Here is a 22,374-nt window from a genome sequence, read left to right on the forward strand (position 1 = left end):
CACGGGAGAGTTACGGTTACCGATGATCTCCCCCTCTCGAGCTTCGCCCCACTTATCATCATTCATTCCGTGGATATGGCGTGATTTTTTTCCGGCCCTGAAATCAAAATGAAGAAAATACAAATTCAGAGAGTATCTCAATCTGTCCACGTGCTAGACGCCATGACGTCCTTTCACAAAATCTTTTCCAACCTGTATTGCAGCACCTGAAATCATATGCACAGGGAAACTCTTTCTGATGCGTTATCAGACGGGTTCGTCGTGAAATCACTACAACATGTAAAATGAAATTCAGAAATACAGTAAAACATCATTTCAATGAGGGTCCAATTCTCGCATTATTCGAAGTTGTTTGCAGTCGCCGTCGCAGTGCACGAAGAGCAGCTCATCTGCACTTTGGGCTAAGTGTCGCTTATAGCAGAGTCAGTTTCCAGTGTGGAGAGCTTCGTTATAAACGAGCGTTTGCTTTATAACACGCCGTCGGGCAAGGTGAACATGAGATTACCCGCGCTTTTATCAAAGACTCCTGTGCTAGGGCGAGAACTACTTTATCCCATGTTGGCCTGTAGCGGCCTTGTTTAGAGCCCGCGCGTACTTTTCAACGTGCCTTGAAGAAAAGACCGAGAGCTGGGTAGGTGTTCAAACGAGCGATCGAAGTGTAGGTTTAAGCGGAGGAAACGCGATTATCGACCGCCGGAAGGTGCCTGCATCTGGGAAAGTGTCGGCTGCGGCGCGCTAAACATGCGAACGCTCGAAACTCGTACGTATGCGGCTTTTCTGAAAGCTTATAATCGCGAAACGAATGGCTCGGGTTCGGGTACGTGTAGCACATTGCGTGTTTTGAGGCGTACGACAACGTCTTATACGAACATGTCTGGTCAGTTTAACTGCCGTGTCGATTTTACGGTGAAGTCACTCCGCATTGCGGTTGCCTAACACTTGTTTCAACGATATATTTACTGGACTCAGCTTCGAAGTTACACTTCACTCGCATTTAACAAAACCGCTTTATCCGAAACCCCGCTTTATTCGAAGGGTTTTTTATGGTCTCGAATGCGAAGCACAAAGATCCAATGAACACCGCTTTTCACTAAATACCGCTTATAACAGGTCATTGAGACAGGAACGTGGCTTCGTTATAGGTGGCGTTTTTTAACGAACATCGCTTTTAACGAAATGTCGCTGATAACGAAGCCTATTTTCTCTCTCGAGGACCTTGTTATAACAAAAGGTCTACTGTACTTTCCGCAGCGACGCCTGTTGAAAAGGCGTTCAGGGTGCGTGACGGGGAGTAGCGCGACAAGGGCATTAAGTTGGGCACTGGATAGTTTCCGCGCTGTCGAGGTGCCGTTACATCGGTGGCGCGTTAATTGGGACGGGGTCGGCGTGGTTGGCGCTGCTGCGACCGTCTTCATTCTGGCGACACGACGTTGATCGATGCGCCGGTACAGGCCCGGCTGCCTGTGTGTGTGTGTGTGTGTTCGCGCCCCTCGCGCTCAATTCTATTTACTCTTTGGGGCGCGTAGCAGCGCGGGTGGTCCGTCCTGTCGGCGGATATGTCGCTCACCTTCGCCTGCTGCAGCCACGGCGGATCTCGTCCCGGATGGGTCCCCGCGGGAGGAGGCGCAGACAATGGATCGAACAATGTGGCCGCCTGTTTGTTACGCACTGCCTTCGCGTAGAAAGCGATTCACGGGAGATGCCTAATATGTGTGTCAATCGCGGGCGCTGCTGCGCTCGACCTGGAGTGCACGAAGCAGTGAAAAAAGGGGTGACGTCTCTCCCGCTGTCAGTCCGCACTTTCGTCACGTGGAGACATGTACGGAAGGGAGAAAAAAACGCTGCGCTTATCAATCACGTTGCGTACGGACGGGCCTGTACTGCAAGCACAATTGCGGCGTGAGATTGAAAGCGGGAAACTTGTTCTGAAAGAGTCGACGTTTTTTGTTTTCTACAGGGTGTTGATAATAGGGCTCTAAAAATGATTTTGATAACGCCTATAAGGCGCGCCAAATATTTTCCCCCTATCTAGGTCAAGATAAAAGGTGAAAGCAAGATGCAATGATTCTGAGTGTAGAAATTAATTATCATTCAACTAAGTTCTGTTACCATGATTAGGGTATACGATTACGTAAGAAACTCGAATCAGTCTGCATTCCAAGACTGTTTATTTTTGTAAAATTCTCGCAGAAAACCCGTGCAACAAAAACATGTTTCCGAATTCTGCTCTGAATAGTTCCAATCACCCAATAAAAAGCGCGGTCAGTGCAGTAGCCGTGTGATGCGTACAACTCAAAAGGGGACTATTACGATGGCAAAGGCAACGAAATAAGTGTGCGCCTGTTCTGTCTTTTCACGTCGTCGTTCTCTCTTCACTATTTATAATCACAGCCGCGTTAATTTTCCTGAGTAAACGTATCGTCCCTAGAAATTAAGATGGTCTGCCGTCCGCTCCAGTTTTCCCATACGACGGTGTGGGGTGGCAGGGATAAAGGTGTCGGGCGAACAGCAAACCGGTTGACTGCAGCGCCCTCTCACTCATTGTACTCACCAGGTTTGCGGAATTTTTAAGAACTCGTTTGCTGCCTCGGTAGCTTCTTGTTACATAATTATTTGTTTTCCTACATTTTATTGCCTGAATATGTTTTTCGATAAATTTAAAAGCGAAAAAATAGCGTCGTCTGCTCGCAGGACGCTTCTGGCTGTGATCGTCTGTGTGCTGTAGGGAGCAGATGACCAGCGGCCTTCACACTACTGTTCGCACTTTCAATAAAACTTATTCGGGCAATAAAAAGAAAACAAAAAATTAGGTAACAAGAAGTTACACAAACCGCTAACTGATTCCTAAAAATAACTCAATGGCAATCGGGGTTCGTGCAATGAGAGGGCTCTGCAGACGACCGGTAAATTGTTTGCCAGACGGCTTTCATCCCCAAAAGGACGCGGCTGATGCCCTCGCGCAGGAGACGAGCTATACTTTTAGGGACCACAGTAAACAGGTGGTTTACCAGGGTAATAAAAATGTGTTCAATTTCAGTAGGTAGCATATTCACTGCGGTGGTCATCCTTACACTTGGAATCTTATAGCGAGTTCAATCTATGCGGCATAAACAGAATTTTGAGTAACTCGCGTGTGTTGCTTAAGAAAAATTGGTGAAAACCTACTATGAACTCCCGGTATACTACGTAAGTAAGCAACGGCGATAACATAAGGTGGCTGGAGAGAAGTGATGGTTTTTATTTTTTATGCAGCGTCTGTACTAGAGTATTGCAAACGCAGCACTTGCTAGTAAAACACTTTCGTAAATTAAAGCATTGTGTTATGGTTGGATGACATTCGTTAGGCTTGATGATGGGTTTAAGTCACGGTAGAAAATGTTTTTGCTAAATACCTCTGTATATAAAACAAAACACTGAATCAAATTAGAGGAGAGAAATTTCGAGCTTTCTTTTGACGTTGTGCCTGCGCTGACGGTGTCCCTCCTTTTTTTACTTTGGCTTTTGCAGAAGGATTACGGGAGTATTTCAGCAAGTTCGGCGACATCACGGAAGTCATGGTCATGAAAGATCCCTCAACACGGCGCTCCCGGTAAGTCACGCATATCTTCGCTCGCATTCCGCCGGACGTCTTTCACTTGTCTGCGTGCTGTCGCACACTTCACTGCAAGTCAAGCCGTGACTTGGCTTCGGTCACTGGATGCCGGCCAAAACCGAGCTTTTAACGAAAACGTATTTCTTTTTTTGTGCGTGTTTTGGTGTGCCGGAAAGATTGCCTCGTTAGAATCATACTGACACCACTTTTAACGCTCACTTCGCTCAAATAAGGTATATAATTAGGAAAAAAAAGGGAATGGCCATGCGACCCACTAGCTCGTTTCCCGCGACAGAACCTATGATGTCATGTGCCCAGCTGTGTGATTGGCTGGGGCCGGCAAAAGCAAACGTAAATTAGGGAGGGCTTATAAGCTTGCCGAACGAGCTATTTGCGCTTAGACTTGGACCACATTCTTTTCGTAGCAGTAAGAATTGTGGGGTGAACAATTAAAGTTACGAACGAACACGTAAACATCGAAGCAGTTAGTGTGGCACTTTGCCGGCTGACACTGCCTAACACAGCCGTTGGATGCGTTGAACTTGTCTGACACAACACTGACCAACTGACATAAGCGGCATAGTAACTTACATGGCCATGTTTGTGGAATCATAGCTTACGTTTTAGGAAGCGGTTAGTATAAACCCAAATAAAAATACGGCAGGTATAGAAGTCCGGCGAGAAGTGAAGTGCGAACACTGGCACTTCAGCGGTATTGCAGCGCCATCTACAAAAGTGGGCGATAAACAAGATAACCAAAGAGCCGTCTGTGAGATGGCAGCAGCCCTGGTCAGCAGGCTACCCTTGGTTTTAAGGCCCTGCTCTGGATACGTCATTGCCCACGTCACGAAAGCACACGATATAGTGGAAATTTTGGCTTAAAATGTTTAATTTCTGAGTGAATAAAGCATCGTTTGCTGCCGGACAAGCGCTGAGGGCACTATGAAACACCAAATCTTTCGAATAAAACATACTTGTATTTTGTCTACATGACCCCTTTAACAATATAACCCGAAAAAAGCACGGAAAGTTGAACGAGCACTCAGTTTATTGCGGTAGAGAATGTCTGCCGTATAATGAAGTACGGAGCCTTGCTCCATTTTTCTCCTCGTCGCGTTTCCACCTCCACATGTGCCGCTCCCCAAACACTACAGAGAAGTATAGGAGGGGGTCGGTTCTCCTCCTCAACGCCAACATCCATGCGTGGGACTCAACTGAAAAGGAAAACGAAGTGAGGGTGTGTCGACTAAATCTTTCCTTTGGGCAAGTTGGCACGGCATCTTGTAAAAGCATAGGACGACGTAGACGAGGACTCATAAGGAGCGTACGGGGGCAGGCTCTGACTGCGGCCGAATAAGCTTTCTTGTCAAGTCGCATGTACTATTTATTTATATTTCACACTTCTAGGCGGCCGTAGTCCGGTGACGCTTTGTAGCGTTATTTTAGCCGGGCCGTGCTTCGCATATACCGTCCCCACATTTTCCACCCAAATAGCGTCCCAGCCTTGCGCAATGAGAGTCGGAAAAGAACTGTGATTATCGACGCTCCCAATGACGGCGAGCACTGTCCAAAGCGAGGGATTGTCAGGGAGAACGCCCCGCACAGATCCGGGGTGGGCGTTCGTGCGCATCCTGGCAGCTTGCAATGCGCAGTCAGCTGAACTGAGTCGCCAATAGGAAGACGGATATATCAAAACACGTCCTGACTGGAAAACAGAGCAGTCACGAATGGCGGCTGTTAGGTTGTTGTAGCGTGCGCGTCGATAACAGCTGTTGGACAGGTACTGATTTTGTTTTAGTCAATGCCTTAATGCGATGTTAAAGCCCTGCGGCATATTTATAGCCGTGTTGCATTTGGCGTTCGCTTGAGAGCATGACCGAGGTGGGAAGGCAGGTTAGCTGTCGTATTGTTTAAAGAATTAAAACTGCGCGGAAGACTTGTTGAAGTACACAACCTCGTTATGTTATACATTGAAGGTAGAAATGTGTTTTAGAGTGTTTTGTGGGCGCTTGTAGACATACATAAGCAACCTGTAATAGTTTTATCGACTCGGGTGTACCTGTGAATCAACTTCTCGGCCTCCAGTAAGCCATTGCTTTCGTTCGAAAAGCTGCTACTATACGCTGGTAGCTTTATTAATTTACTTTGTAGTACCCTGCCAGGATGTCGCAACGCCGCAATTGCTGCGGCATTTTATCGTGACTCTGAGGTCCATCGGCAGAAAATATGGGCATTGGAGGGAAAGAAACACAAAATGCGCGGACGAAGGACGCAGCGTCGGGTTCATTAGCCAGTTCGCCTCGTTACCGGCCTCGCTTTGCGGTCGATTCAATTCTTCCGCACGAATTAGTCCCTCGCGCCGGCTCCCGTTTCGCCTTCTTTCCTACTCCATATGCTCGTTACAATGAGAATATGCTCATATTCTCATTACATATCTTTAGGCAGCCGTCCGGAGCTTCTTCCATGGCGCCGGCTACATTTGTTTCCATTCAGCTTTACAAAGACCCAACGTTACGCGTCCTCAAGGAGTGTTTTCTTTCTTTCCTTGAGTTTCGTTGTACAAAGTGGACACGTAAAAGTAGTTGCTGTAAGTAGCTACTTTGGCGACTATTAATGAGTAGCGTATTATTAGGCGCTGTTCGTGTGCTCGGTTCTTCATATTCAACTGCAACGGCCGACCTGGCTACCGGGTGCTGCTTCATTGCAGTGAAGTTGGCTGCTGATAGGACCAGACCACGTTTCCGCTCCGGTTCCCACACCCATTCTCATTATCTTCCAACGTGCGAAAATGGCTGTAATCTATGCTAGTTGATACATTTTTTGATGGAAAGCAGCTCAAACATTAACAAAAAACTGTGTCTCGGGCGTGTGCTGTTTTAAAGCGAAAGCTTTCTGAGTGAAAGCGATGGCGTTCTGTCGAGCAACTTATGCATTTCCCCATAGACCGGTTGGTCGACCGAAAATCTCTGATAAAATCTCTGAGTACACACGGCGCATGCGTGAAACCGGGCCTTCATTGCGCCAAAACGGTTACTTGAAAATCGCGACAAAGGAACGGTTCTAGATAAGACATTACACGCATAGATCACGAAGAAGGAGTACAATAGTATACCTTTATCTCATAAACCACGTACCCGTATCCTTCGTAGATGCATTTACTTATTGCGCGAAAAATCGTCGCACGGGCTCATTCTTCATTTGCAATTTTGCTCTTTGAAGATTTGTGGATCAATTATACGCACTTTCAGCAAAGGTTAGACTCACTTTTAGTTTTCGTTCTTCTCTCAAGTCGCTTTAGGAAGGGATGGCACATTTTTTCTTGTGTTTTTTTTTCTTAGAGCGTGAATGTTCTTTTTATATTTGGAGGGACTAAACGTCATATTAACGCCTGAGAATCGATGACGCGCCAACGGCTCAGTCGACAAAAAATACGCTGTATCTAAATCCGCCTAACCAACCAGCGTCGTTCGAACGGCGTGGCCGTCGGCAAAGTTCTGCCTAGCGGCATAAGCCTCTACAGCTTACACACGGACCCTACCTTCGCCGCTGCCTCGAGGTCGACTCGCTGCAAAACGATACACTAGATTACGCATGGTCACCTTAGGCGGCGCAAGCCGGCTGGCTAGTGGCTTTACGTAAAAGAGTAAAAGAGAACAGGTAAAAACGCCGGCCTCTTCCCGTCCCGTCATTCACGGTACCGCCACGACGTCGTCCACAACTGTCGCCAGGGAGCAGTCTTTAATGGTGCAAACGGAGGAGGATATGAATAAAATTAACATCAAAAGGATTATAATAAAGAAACGCTAACCGAACTTAACGCCAGAATCCTCATTTGCTTGGCACCGGGCCCCGAAAGGATGAGGCGCTCTTGCAACAGTGGACGTCTCAATTCTCGCAGCTGCCACACGCCCTGACGCAAGGGCTCATTTTGTGAGGCGAAGAGCGAACCACTGCACGCGGATGTTGTGCAGTCGCTTTCAGAGACGCCATCCCATTTTCAAAGCCTAAATATGTGACACGATACATGCCCCAGGGCGTGCATATTAACGTCGCCCGTTCGTTTAGAGAGCAGAAAGCTGTGTGCGTCAAGTTTTTTTATGCTGCTCATTCAGGGATGTTTTACTTTTATACTCGCGGAGGCGCGATGACTGAATTTTTTTGCGTCACAATAGGTGTGGGACACGGGGACGAAGCGCTTCATCTCGGCAGGATGAGTCCTAGACGCAGTAATTTATTTTTCGTAACTTGTTGCTCTTGCGTAAGCCCTCTGACAAATAGCGCGGGAAGGGGGGGGGGGAGGCATACTAAACTGTAGCAGTATTCCGTAACGCGGGGGGGGGGGGTAAAATACAGGTCACGGAGATAAGGGTACGGATTGACAAAAAAATATAAACGCAATATTCAAGTCAACTTAAAGGCGTAATATGCTTTGTTTTGTTTAATCGTGGGAATAAAACATTGTAGTTGGATGATGACACAGCTTTATGAAAAGGGTTGCTTTGTTGATTTAAAGTTACTCAATTGCGCAGCGTGCGGTCCAAATTAATGTAATATGGACGAAGAGTATGTGGGAAGCGGCGGTGACCTGATGTGTGTGACGCAGATTGTAGCGAATATATTTGAGGCACACGAATGGCCACGCAGGGACGCTGCGAAATCAATTTCCAGGTTTTACAGATAGAAATTGATTTGAATGAATAAAATTACTGGCGTCTTATAACTGACAGGTTAAATTTTTATTTAGGTAGCCGTTTTATCTTGCGCCAGCCATTCTCTATTCGTTGGTACGTGCTGTATAGTGGGTATACGTGTCCATTCATATGATAGGCTATATTACGTCAACTTTACGGCCGGCTAAAACTACACCAGTTATCTCCGCGCAGCAAACATTGCACTGACAGTTGATATTTTGAAAATCGCGCGTTTAGAGAAGCTCAAGGGATGCTACTACATAATATTTGCTTACATCGAAGCAATAAACATGGGGAGGAATAAACTGGGACATACTGCGCGGTGAAGCCATACGACAGAATGTGTTCTCACTCATTAGATTTAGGTGAGCACAAGTGCGAGCTTGTATTTTTCGAGGAAAAAATATAATTGCGGTTCATTCACACTTAACTGTATTGACCTGAGTGGCCAGCAAAACTGCAGGTAAACCAATTGTTGCGATAACTAATGGCTAAGATAATAGGATGTTATTGGCTGAAGCTTTATATCAACATATGCACCGCGGACGCTTGACGAGTGTGTCATTTTCGGGCAGCATCTTTTTGTCAGAGCTTCTGCAGTAGCTCGGGGACCGCGCCCTGGCTGGCGGGGCGTGGCTCTTTGTGGCACGGACTCGAGATGCGCTTCGCAATGCGCGTGGCCTATCAATCACAGCTGCCACAGACCGAGAGAGCCGGGCCGAGGCAGGTCTCCTTTATATATGCGGTTGACCGCTCACTCACTGCTGTTCGCTTGTGCAACGGATTGCGATCACGGGAAGAGGAAGTGATGCCGTAACGGGAACCGCCGTCACTTCCAGTACCTATTTCGCCGATTACTAAATTTTGGTTATGACGTCAGGACTTTACTCCTGGTGGCCTTTTTATATATGCGGCAGCTCACCTGTCTGAAGCAAGTTCGTAGGGTCACGTGGAAGGTAAATTCATGTTTACATCTGCGGGCATTGTCGGCTTCACCTTATTTTGTCTTAAGGTCGGCTTTGCCGCCAAGCATATTTATAGTATAAGGATGGGAGGGAGGTATGAAAGCGGAAAGGGTTCTTGTGACACCTCCCGTGCCTCCGCTTCTGGGTCCACGAACAATGCAAAACAGATACTTTGTTTTAAACAAATTGACCCACTGTTTGTTGGACTCCTTTTCGTTTGACTCCCTATTTTACTCCCTGTCTGACTTGTTTTGTATTTTGAATGTCGCTTCAAGGAAGCGACCGGGAACCAAAAAACACCAACTACTCAGAATTTATAGGCGTTCATCAGCCAACGCACCAAGCACGCAGTCGACATTTCCTGCGACTGACATGTACTCAGAATAGACAGACTAGGAACGAAACTTGGCAAACAGATCCGCATTGGCCTGGGACCCCCAAGTCAGACGACGATTAGTTGAATGCAAGTCAAACAGGTCAATATTCATGCACGTAGACGTGTAGAAATCAGTTCAAGGGCGGGAATCTCGCCGGTGAGCGCCTCGAGATAGGAACGAGCCGGACTTCACGTGCTATAGAAGCACACATTCAGCAGACAATGTGGCATATCGCAAACTCGTTCTGCAAGCGCAGGAACAACATGGGCTTAACTCATCCGCTATCGGACGCTTGGCGACTTTATGAACACTTAAAAGAATTGTCTTCTGGAAAACCATCCGCCAACATATAAATCAGCTGCTCGAGGAGCACAGGGGCACCGCCATAACGACGCAGAAGCCGCTCCAGAAGAGCAAACGTGTTCTGTTCTTCTCACACTCGCTGTATAGCATTCTTTGTCAAGTACACGCCCCCCCCCCCCCCCCCCCCCTGCTCAGCACCGCGTAACGCCCTGCATTTCACAAAAATGTGTATGTGGTGAAAGTAACACTTGCAATCGTTGTAATAGTCATATCCGTCATGGAAGTGACGCCAGTACAATGAAGGAAGCGGCATGTAAAGGGTGCACCCCTGCACACAGCGTCTTCTTGCGGGGAAGCAACCTTTAGTACTAAAGAGTACGTTAAACCTTGGGGTTGTTCGTTTTCGGGTTTTATATTTTAACACGAAGGTGTTTTATGCCGGGATCCACCAAGATTTCACTGACGTCATATCCGTGATGGAAATGACACCAGTACACCTTTGCCGAAGCGACCCGCCAGCAGGAAGTCGCTCGCCAAGCACACCCACAAGACAGCCGCCGACCCGCAAATCATGCTCAGCTGCAGATTTCGCTGCACATTTTACTTTCGTGCTTTGCCGATTCCTAAAACAGAGGAGTCAACCACAGTTCTTTTTTTATAGTTTACCTTTCCCACGAGTAGGATAGCAAACTTGGCCACAGCCTGGTTGACATTCCAGATTTTCCTTTATTTACCTTTATTTCTTTCTTCCTAGTAATACTGTAGTAGTAATAGTCACCACGGCACCATCATTGGTCGGCCTAATATTGAATTCTGAGCAAGCAGCTCAGTGGTGGGAGGAGTTGTTTCGCCCTTGATCTCACCTCACTGCTCTCTGCGCATGCGCTGCGCATCTTGCGAGAGAGCAGCATGTTTTTATTTTCGGCCAACTGCCAATCCGCTACCGCTCACTGACTAACCAGAGTCCCTATTAATCATTAATAACTATTATTTGACTTAGATGGGGTTTCGGCCAGACGGCGGAATAATTAATTGCGCTAATGTCTAATCAGTGAGCGGTAGCGGTTCTGTCAGGATAGGTGAAAATCAAGACTGATTGCTCTCTGGAAGGATGCACGGTGCATGCTCAGGGAGCAGTGAGGTGAGACCAGCTGCAAAACAGATTCTCCCGCTCAGCGGTACAAGGACAGCCGCGAAGATATATCGCTCAAAAAAGACATTTTCTTACGATAACATCGGCTTTGTCTTTTTTCGATGAAGCCGTGGCAAACAAATCGTGACTGTGCCCACTCGTTTCCCAGGGCCAACAAATGTAGCACTGTTGTCTGATCTAGAGTGCCAGATTCTTGATTTGTCAAATCACCGCGAACTCGTGAGTTGTTTTCTTTGTTATAGTTTTATGAGAGGGATCGGCGACATAGGACTTTGTCGAAAAGCTGCGTGATTTGACGCTTAGGGTACAAAAGTACCATAAAACTATCAAATATTCCGTACAGAAGGTTTGAAAACACCTGCTACGTATTGTAAACAGGAAGGCAGTAGTTAACGCTTGTCAAATCACACTTTTTTGCAGTTGAAATCACCGATAACCTGACAAGTGAATTCGGAGCAACAATTTCCTAATTGCTGCTGAATGGCAAGTGGAAGTGAAGAACTACTTAGTCGCGTTACTTGTAATTTTAGTTTCATCAAAGCTGTCTTTTTCTTTTCTGTTTTTATATTTGTTTTATTTTTTCATTAATCTGCTTATTTTTATTTTTAGTATTAGTGTTTGCGTACAAAGTTGATTTACATTATCGCTTCGGTAGCCATTACCGCCTCCACGATGCCGTCTGCTGATAGGCGTGCCCCGTTTTTGCCGTGACTGTCGGTTCTACGATGGCGGTAGGGACAGGGAAGCGAGCCCTTACCTGAATAACGTACAGTCGTCAAAACTGATAACAACAGCAAAACACGAGGTGCCTGCCTACGCGCAGAGTGGCAGCTCACGATAGCCACAGCCGCATCTTTGTCGCCTGGTTATCGGCCCTCACGATGCTGCCCAACTGCACTGGGGTGCTTCAGCGCATGCGCGCAGCCTGGCTTAGCAGTCCGAGCGCTATCGTAAGCTGCCGCTCTGTGCATACGCTGGCGCCTCGTTCTTTGTTGTTGTTAACAGTTTCGACGACTGTACAACCAAATTGGCGCCGCCTATTGACTCACTCCTCAAGCCGGAACCTGATCAGCGCAGTCAGGAATAAACCCTTCCTTTCCTTATCATTTCCATCGTTTTCAATCACGTGACCCAGATATCTACTAGAAGGGGTCTGTATGGATGCGCTGCGCTCTCTAATACACCAAACGAGATACTAGAATTTCATTAGTATTCGTAAAAATATCAAGCGTTCTTCTTAGGGCTAGCTTGCCTGACTTAGAAGCAGTCTAAATTAGGTTAAGTTCGGCTAGGCGACAACGTTAAACAATAGCGAGGGAGAAAAGGCGGCTTGTAGATATTCCCAGTAAATTCATGGCGCCGAAGGCTCGTGAAAAGTTTCGGCACATTTTGTAACAATGGCGACAAAATATGGCTTGTTCATATGTAGGACCACGTTACTTGCAGTTGCTAACGCGCGACATATTCTTTCCCGCCCAATGGGTATACACGTAACGACTTGGCAGCCAATGAGAAAGCGAACGTGGCCTTCATGCTTTAAGCGAGGAGTTTTTATGAAAAAGCACACTAAAAGTACACGGTCGTCTAAAGTTACTTTCGCCTTGTTTTTCAACGTCGTCCGTGGATCTGATAGAATGAGAACTAAAATGAGAATGAGGAGAGGTAGAATTCTCCTCCGATGAATCTCTCTAATGACCGAAGATCATTTCGCTTGGGAGAATTAATCTCTTTTACCTCACAAGCATCCACAGATAAAGATTCCTGGATCCTAACAAGGACCTTTACAGGAAAGAAATCCAGTAGTGCGCGTAAATCGGCTGCGACTACGGCCACTATAGAGAACAAGCTTCGCAGTAATGCTAGGGTTTGTTTCACCGCCGCAATATAACTTGCGCAGTAATGCACCCTTTAAAGGCAATTCGGCGACGACTCGGTGTAAGAGGCGAGATGCCGTTATACGTCACGAAACGTGAAATTTTGAAATGCACGCTTACTAAATTTGTCAGCCTGGCATGACGAATAATTTTTGCAGTCGAAAATAGGGCAGCCAGTTTCTGCACTCTACGAGATCAGCAGTGATGCCCCGTCGAAATTAGAGAGTGAAAAATTGTTGAGCCTCATCCGTCCGCAGCGTCCGCGGACTAGCTGGCGAGGGCACCAATCAGTGATGTTACGTAACGAGACACGCAGTCCGCGACAGAATTAGTGCTTCGGTCCGTCGCGTAAACACGCCATAAGTGAATGAGCACACCGCTGCTGTTTTTGAAATAGGCGCGTAATAATAAAAAACAGTAAAAGTGCGTATAAGGTTATCCGGCTTGACTCCGGAAGCAGGTACGATAAAGACCGCGTGTCCATTATTAACCAAACCTTTTTGAGAACCAAATCGCCACATTCAGGGAATAATGAATGTTTCGTTGGCGCTTGAGCCGGTCAATGAAGAGCTCAGCTATCTGTACCGCTACGGAGAGTAACCATAGCGCTGGCCGAGTTCAGACTCTTGCCGCAACTGTCGTAATATCTTTAAAGAAGGACGCCATTTCACGTCTCAGCTGACCGAACTGCGTGACACGCCGTTGTTTTACGTGCATAGCTCGCGATATGGCTGTTACGTCGGTAGTCTTAACGTAGCCTTACTCCATATTATCGTCGTACGACAAAGGCTGCCCACTATTCACCGGTTCGTTCGGAAAGCCAAATCGCTACATTCGAGAGGGGATCAATGTTTCGCGGATACTTCAAAGGGGTCCGGCTATCTCTATCGATGCAAGGAGTAACCATAGCGATAGCCGAGCGCACATTTAGTGCATTGCTCGACGCTTATTCCCATGCGAGGCACGCGTGCTCGAGAAGAGCAGGGAAGCCGCTGTTCAGGTGCGGTTCCAACCCCAGCCCGAGCCGGTGCCGGCGCAGCCGCCGCTGTCCGCGCAGCGGCCGGCGTGCGATGCGCGCGGCCACCCGGCCAAATTGATTGAGCCGCAGGGTCGGTGAACCCGTGCGCGCGACCGCCAAGTTCCGGCGCTGACCGAGGTCGCCCCCGGCACGACGACCATGTGCATGCACTCGGCGTCCTAGACCTCGGGCCTCCCAGTCGTCTTGCTGTGCCTGACAACAGGGCCGCGGGGCTTCTCCGAAACAGGCATCCGCATTTCGCCCGTCACCTGCCACTTGGGAGCGCCGAAAGGCTCGGGCTTGTCCCTCAGGCTAAAGATAGCCGAAGGGGGTTTTTGCTGGGGAGAGCAGCTCTCGGAACCTCTCGAATAACTGCATAGCGGTGATATTGACCGTCGTGATCACTCAGCAAAACAAAATAACTTGAATAGCTGACTTCAACAAATGCACGCCGCGGTCGCTCAGTGGCTAAGGCGTTGCGCTGCTGCTGAGTGCAACGCCGGGTTCGAACCCGGGTTCGATCCAAACCGTGGTAACTGCTTTTCACATGGAGGCGTTTTAAAAGCGAAAGCGCCTCCGGATTAATTTGACCACAGGCGGTCAAAATTAATCAATCCAAGGACAGGGGGGGGGGGGGGGGGTTCAATCGCAGCCGCGGTAACTGCTTTTCTGATGCACGCAAAAAAAAAAAAAAAAAGTGAAAACGCCCGTGTGTTGAGATTTTGGCGCATGTTAAAGGTCCCCACTTGTTCGAAACTAATCCGGAGCCCGCAACTGCTGCGCGGCAAGGTGCAGCTTCGGTGGGTGAAACCCCGCAATTTGAGCTTCAAGAAATGCGTAAAAAGATACCTTCCCTGCTTTTAGAGCGTATCAACCTAGCTAGCGCGCTGAAATATGTTCCTATGCAATTTCTTTTCTTTTGTACGAAAAGGACAACCGGAATTCACAGTCGCAGTCAAAAGTGTTCTCGCTTATGTTCCACCCAAGCGCCGTACCAAAATATATGCGACCTGTACGCACAAATCATGCAATGGGGCCGAAAGGAGAGCCCAACTGGACAATGCTCGAGATTCCTTTCGACGAGATTCAGCGGGTCGGTCGCACTGCGCACCGCCCTGTGTACGCCCATGGTTACAGGCCCGTGTCGCGAGCTTTGCCCATTCCCCCCCTTTCTGCGGATGGTCAGCGCGCACGAAGCCGACGTCGGATCGCCCCGGGGGAGCTGCTGCAACGGCCGCCGCTGATAGACGTGGCGCGCTGCGCCAGTGTCGCCGGCCGGCCGAACAATCTCTCGATCTTCCATTAGGCGCCGTCTTTTCCCCAGCCGAACGTATCGCTCATTCCGCCCCGTGTCGTCGCGCTTCACTTGCGCGAAACGTGAAATACCGAACGACGAAAACGCGGAGGGAAATGGCGCCGCCCATCTCGTATCGCGCCCTTTATTGGCTTGTGCTTCCCGTCCACTTGCTTCGGACGGGGCTCTGCACTCCCCTTTTACGCTCGCTCGGTGTTTTCTTTGCTTTGGGAATGAAACGCGAGTGTCCGCGTCACAGGCTGGTAGTACGCGCACTCGCTGCGCTTGTGGCTTGCTTTATTCATCGCGCTATTTCTGCGGCCGGTATTCCGGTCAGAAACGGCGCCACGACGACATGGACGGCAGGTCGCTGCGTGCCCGCCCACTTTTCATCACTGTCAACCTCCCGATTACGTTTTTATCTCTATTTCTCTCCCTCTCCGTTAACGGCTTGTCTGCGGGGATTTGAAAGGACGCGGGAAGTTCGGTGGTTGCGAGAACTACGCGAACGTGCCTTACTGAGACGTATGGATCGGGTAATCACTTCTGTATCTCCGTCCTCCGTTTGCATTTTCGACAGGTGCGTAGCTGTAAAGTGGTTTCGTCGAATTCGAGAATTAAAGTCTGACTTTTGGCGGCAGAAGTCGCGTAGCATGCACAGCTCGGCTGTGCAGAAACGTTTGAGCAATGAGACCTCTCTGGCAGATTTGATATTAAGCGAGCGCATGAACGCGCTCTCGTCGGTTCCGACTCGCGGCCGAAGAACCGCCTTGTAGCCAGCGCGCAATGGTAACGGCACCTGTACACACGCTCCCTTACAACCGGAGCTGCGCTTACGTCGTTGCGAAAATAAGGTTACGTAAAAAATCCAATTGTTTGCGTATCAGCTTGAGAACGGAGCTTACGTGCCAGACGTTTGTCGTGTAAGTCCAAAGCAGTTTCCAACTTTTGTTTGCTCAAAAGTTTACGTACGTTCGAAAAGGCCGCGGATTCGCCTGTGGCTTCCAAGGTTTATTTGATGTCAGCGGACACGGAACGCGCACTTCTCCAGCGTAAGATGGTTATCTTATATATGCTATTCCCCGTTATGGAGTCAAGGTGGTACCGCATACCTTGCACGTGATATCGCAGGGTTCTGCCTTTATTTATAAATATTTTAGTCTCAAATGGCTTCTTTATTGTTATTATACGACATTGCATGCGCTTTACTGGCGTAGCTGGCTGTTCGTAACACGAGCAAAAATATTCACCCTATGCTTATCCCAGTCTGGAAATGCGACAGGTTTGCCTTCGGGTTACCCTCTGCCTGTAACATTCTTATCGCCGCTAGTCGCTTTCACTGCATTGGACTCTCTGGTGGCATGCGTGTTGCGCGAGATTGTTAAATCCACCACTCCCCTCGATCCTTAACGGTGGGTGTCGCTTTAGTACTTAGAACACATTCTAGAGCCTCGGGGACAGAACTTGGGGCCGATCCTGACTTGCCAGCTATGCCGCCTACTTGGGCCTTTTCTGTTCCTTTTAAAACCACCGCTCAAGGTAAAGGGGATTACAAGCCATGCACCTAAACGACCAGGGCACGAAAACGATCCGGCAGCATACGGCGCCGCGTTGGCATCGCTGCAAAAATCGTTGCGGCGAAAATCGCTCCCTCCTTCCCCCCGCTCTCTTCGGCTGCTCGTTTCACTGTGGTAGTTCGTTGCTTGACGTTTGCTTTTTCCCGGGATCCTTCATGAATTCCTCCTTCTTTCACCGCAGTTCGAAGCTGCAAAGCGGCCTATTCTGCTTCGCTATATTTCCGACTTTTTTTTTTCCCTGTGTTTTTTCTGATCCGCCTACATAGTAAAAGACGAAAAACAAAAGCCCGCACGCAGCAACCTTTTTGTATTGCTCCCTGTCGCTAGGCACGCCTTGTTTCTTCTTTTATTATTTCGACAAACTCGCTCCTGTCTCCGGATATGCGCGCGCCTCTGGACGCTCTCGAGTAGCGGGCATTTCTTTCCCTATTTGTATTTCCCGCCTGGTGGATTCTTTCTGCGCACTCGACTTACTCCCCTGCTCGCCTCTGTAATGGGGGCGGAGGTGTTTGTTTTGGCCTGTTTCTCGGGTCGCGGCGGCTGCCTTGTTCGCGCCGGCGTTTCCTTCCCTTCGTATTCATTGTTTCTCGCGGGACACTCCGTGTTCGTCTCCCGCGCAGCTGCTGCTTTTCACGCTGGTCTTGCAAAATAAAGCAGCCTAGCCGTGCCTCTCCTCCTTCTCCATCCCGCCTCTTCTTCCCTTCTTCCTGCATCTTCCGCATCCTGCCCGCACGGAAATGGGCCGCGGGGAGCGACATTGTCGCCACACTTCGAGCATGTGTGTAGTGGGCGCGTCGCAGCACGGATTTCTCGGTAGAGACGAGAGCCTCTAGCAACTGAAGAGCTTTGCAGTTTGGCGGACCCTCGCTGTCGGGGTCCCCAAATATCGCAGTTTGCGCTTCGCGTTCGCTTCTTCTGTAGCGCCACAGACTGGGCCACTCCCTCCAACTGGGCAGCTTGTTCAGTTCCCTGTAAACTACGCAAATTTTTTACAAACAGACCTTTATAAGGACGTTTTGATCGGCTGTGATGGTGACTAAAGGAACTACGGGCTATTTATAAAGGCGCTACTTCGAGTATTAAGCGTAACAAGAGGAAGCCATAAGGTTTACGCAGATATCCTGTTTTTTTTTATTGTCATTTTCTAGTTGCTCCGACAATTGTCTGCCTTTTTCCATAAGAAACAAGTACAAAAGTGTTTTTTTTTTTTCTGTCGTAAGGGGTTTGGAAACTTGTGGTGGTAACCGCTTTGCCGTGGCGGAGGCTCTATTCCCTTCAGCGATATGTATACACTACTTTACCGTTCTTTGCCTCTTTTTATCTAGCACACTCATTAGGCACCAAGCAAGGTTTTAAATTCTGCAGCGTCAATCAGGCGAGAAACGGCCGTGCGTAGAGTGCGGTACCTGAAGCGCAGGACGTCCCCACAGACTCGCGCCTGGGCAATCTCCTTTCAAAGCTTGAGTAGAGCTGTAGAACCACTCAGTTGTGGAGGATGTGCTGAAGGGTATCTTAATGTATTCGTTTCACGTACACTTGCCAAAAGTAGCGGAGGTCCTCTTTATTGTTAACCTCGGTCTTGCTTCCTGGTAGAGTACGATTTCCTGCCCCTGCTCAAGCGTTCAGACCTGCTCAGGCGGCGCTCAGAAAAAAGTCCCACCGATTGCTGCCTACCTCTCGCATCTGCAGTTCGGGCAACGTGCTGAACATTGGCAGTCCTGTTGCCCCAATGCAAATGGAAAACACCGCGTGATCTGCGCATGCTCGTTCCCCGCAATGTAGTCCGGTGAGCACTTATAACGAAATCCACGGGATATAAAACTGCTTCGTTATAGCGAACGATTTCGTTACAAAGAGCGTTTACTGTAATTTTCGCGGAGTGCTTTGGTTTGTGCGCACGCAACACACAGAATTCCTTTGGTGCTTCCATTCACGCGTGAACCACCCTCCACTCTTGGCGAACTTTTTTCCAGCTTCTTGGCCCCCGAACGTGTCGTGGGTGTGTGGCTGCGACTATTCTTATTCCTATTCGAACGCTCTGGACGCTGTGGCGAGGTGAGAGGTCACTAAAATAGCCCATAAGGGTTGCCGTCTTTAAGCATGTGCTACAGTACATGCTTAAAAACGGTGACGTGTAAACGGGCGTGATTATTGCTCATGGTGTTCTGCCTTGCGTCGAAGTGCATCAAAATGTCGTTCGGAAACCGAGTTTCACGAACTAGGTGATAATTATAATTTGTTTCCAAACTGGAACTTGGATCAGATAATTTCGAACTGACGGGTGATTAGAAATGCACGCAAAGAAACGGTGCGTGAAAAGCTCCAAAGGTTGTCCCCGCATAATTGTAATCACGATCGAAGTAAATCTTCAGTGGTATGCAAGGGGCCCCTTCAGACAAGCAATTCACAAGGGGAGGAAGAGGGGTGGAATCATCCCTCGTGTTGTCTTCTCTAGTTCATTTCATCGTGGTTTCAGATGCGTATAGAGCGGCTCGACGTTACAGAACCTGGCGCTGCTAAGCGTTAACGTACTCTAAGGTCGCCGCCGTGTGGGGCACATGACAGCGGGCTCGCGACACCGTGCCCGTCGTCCGAACCCGCGGAGCTCCAAGAAGCGCGCCTCGAGTCACCGTGCCTGGCGTGTTGCCGCGGCGGTGCCTCAATCAACGGCTCCGCCGCTTCTTCAAGGGGGAGATGGAGGGGGAAGGAGGAGCGCCTACTGTTTCCTAGGGGTGCACGGGCGCAGCAGCTTAGTGCACGCTCCCTCTCTTAACGGCCGGAGCGGGACGGTCCGAGGAGCGTTTTTACGAGGCCTTCGTCGCTGATCGTCGTCTGCGCGAAGATCCGCGACGGGCGGGCCGTGTCAATTGGAGCCGCTCGTCGTAAAGGGAGCCCAGGGAGTTTGCCGCGTCCCGCGCGCTCTTCTTAACTAGGGGGCCTGCTTCGGTGTAAGAGCCAGTGCACGGTGGCTTTGCACTGCACGCGCGCAGTGATGCTTAACAAGCCAAGCGCAGTGAGACAACATCAACGCGCACGCGCAGTGGTGATTGCGCCGAACTGAGCCGACACGCTAGACACAGCCCGTTAAAACACTTTAAGGACCCCGTCCGGCAATACAATGTCGGTCCCTGTAGATTTGCCGTTCGCAACAGGCTGGGCCTTCAAGAGACCCTGCAACACTCTTTTCAACTTTTTTCTGAAAGCTTAAATGCTGGCTCAACTTAGTCACCCAACACACACAGTACTTATATTAAGGGGTCGCAAAGTATACCTCAGCCAAAAATTACTGCCCTGTGCCCATCAGATAACCTGTAAACTCGCTCGAAAGATTTTTCACTCTTTCCCGGTCTTAACGTTCTTCAACGGCTCGAATTACGTCACTAAGGCCATGTAGCGGCTGTTGGCCGGTTTTTCTTCAGTTGCAGCAATGAACGCTTTTCGATAGCAACTTAAAAAAAAAACCACGAAAACAAAGCAAATATGGAAGGCGCATCTGTGCGACGAGCAAATCATGCAGTACCGCTGAGTGCTGGCGATAACTATAGCTTTCGCAGTGGTTACAGACGCGAAGGAAAGAGTGAAAGCGCTTATCGAAAAGGTTGCACAGTACCTTTCAGCGCTTTGAGAAGCTATTGTATTTCGAATGATATTGTCCTCGCGTCACGGCTAATTGCTGGAAGGAAACAGTAAAACGAATGATAGCGTCGTTTGATGAAACGAGTGTCTATAGTAAGACCACTACAGTGGTCCACGGTCTTAGCTGGGGCAGCGCTTCCCGCACTTACCGTTTTCTCCGTTTTTAGCGCAAGATAATTTAGTCACAACGTTTACACTGCTCCAAAGTTAAAAGTGGCAGTCAAGTTTGCCACGCTGGTTTTAAACAGTTTTACGTCACAATTTCGCTCGAGCTATGCTACGCTAAAGAAGAGAGTGATGCGCCAGATAAGCCTGTGGTGAGCTTATTTCTGCGAACCTCAGCTGACTTCGCGACGCACTTGTGCCAAGAGAACACGGACGCACGGGCGAGTAGCCAGCGGTCAAATGGGGGACGCCGCGGAGAACCCCCCCCCCCCCCCTCTCTCTCTCTCTCTCTCTCTCTCTCTCTCTCTCTCTCTCTCTCTCTCTCTCTCTCTCTCTCTCTCTCTCTATTGCGCTGTTGAATATCACAATATAACTCGACTTAACTAAATTTTAAAAGCCATAACCACTCAAACGCAGCTATTGGCATCGGTCATGCCAGCAGTGCGCGACGCTCTCTCTCTCTCTCTCTCTCTCTCTCTCTCTCTCTCTCTCTCTCTCTCTCTCTCTCTCTCTCTCTCTCTCTCTTTTTTTTTTTAGGTGAGCATTTTTACAGCGAAGTTCTATAGGGTCCAGATCCCGCGGTATTTCGTGTCCGTGGACAGAACATTTGTGTCTCACGAACGCGCGGTAGGGTAGAACGAACTAAAGTACAACAGAAAAGAAAAAAAAAAGCGCCATGCAGGCGACATGTGATTTCATCACGCGCCGCGCATGTTTTGAATCACTCATAGAGCGTATGTCGTAGTGCTGGCTTCAATACAGTTATGTCACCTCTGGTCCCCACTCTTTTTTAGTCTAGAAGCGGTGGTTTTAAGCTCTTTTTGCAAAACTATTGATCAGTTGTAATAAAAAATGCCGACATGCATGTACAGTACCAGCAGCGCTACTGGTTGAAAAAATTCTCTGCCGATATATACTCCGTGTCCGCACCCAAGGTAACGGCGGAAGTGACTTTGCAACGGCGCAATCCCGGTGAGCTCCGTTCCTTCCTTCCAAAAACCGCTGCATTCAAACCTCGTTATGCCCAGCTAATGGCCATTTCCGACGTTTGCTTCTCTCGCGCGTGATTTCTAGCCGCCTTTGCCTCCGTCGGCAAACCGCGGTGAGGAACGCAGCTCTCAACACAGCTCCAATTAAAGACTTCCAGGTGTTAGTATTTTCTCTCCGGAAACTAAAGAAAAAATTGTGGTTGATTCCCCTGTCATAGGAATCAGTAAAACACGAAAATGAAATGTGCAACGAAATCTGCCGCTGAGACTGATTTGCCGGTCGGCGACTGTCTTGTGGGTGTGCTTGGCGAGTGACGTCCTGCTGGCGGGTCGCTTCGGCAAAGGTGTACTGGTGTCATTTCTGTGACGAATATGACGTCAGCGAAATCTTGGGGCATCGCGGCAAAAACAACTTTCGTGTTAAAACATAAAACCCGAAAACGAACAATTCTAATTATAACGTACTCATTAGTACTAAAGGTTGCTTCTCTGCAAGAAGACCCTGTGTGCAGGGGTGCACCCTTTACAGGCCGCTTGCTTCGTTGTACTGGCGTCACTTCCGTGACGGATATGACGTCAGCGAAATCTTGGTGCATCCGGGAATAAAACACTTTTGTGTTAAAGTAAAGGAACTAACAGGCTTCGAGTGAAGTCGTCAACTCATCGTTCTGCATTCCGGTGTTTACTTTTCTCTTGAGCTCGCTTTATCCGGCTCGAGGGATTATCCTCTCCCGCTCGGC

The 22,374-nt window shown here is 48.8% G+C and overlaps 1 protein-coding gene across 9 annotated transcripts in view; it reads left to right on the top strand.

The window, feature by feature from the left end:
* The window catches only part of Rbp6 (RNA-binding protein 6), a 586,247-nt gene that overhangs the window by 159,205 nt on the left and 404,668 nt on the right, over window positions 1–22,374 (top strand). For all 9 annotated transcript variants that reach the window (XM_077677081.1, XM_077677080.1, XM_077677082.1 and 6 more), the window contains exon 3: window positions 3,508–3,589. In XM_077677081.1, coding sequence (XP_077533207.1) covers window positions 3,508–3,589 — 82 coding nt within the window. The remainder of the gene's footprint in view (window positions 1–3,507; window positions 3,590–22,374) is intronic.

This window comes from Haemaphysalis longicornis, unplaced genomic scaffold (genome assembly GCF_048455015.1).
Source record: "Haemaphysalis longicornis isolate Haplotype H1 unplaced genomic scaffold, Haemaphysalis longicornis Haplotype H1 scaffold_7, whole genome shotgun sequence".
Taxonomy (NCBI): Eukaryota; Metazoa; Arthropoda; class Arachnida; order Ixodida; family Ixodidae; genus Haemaphysalis; species Haemaphysalis longicornis.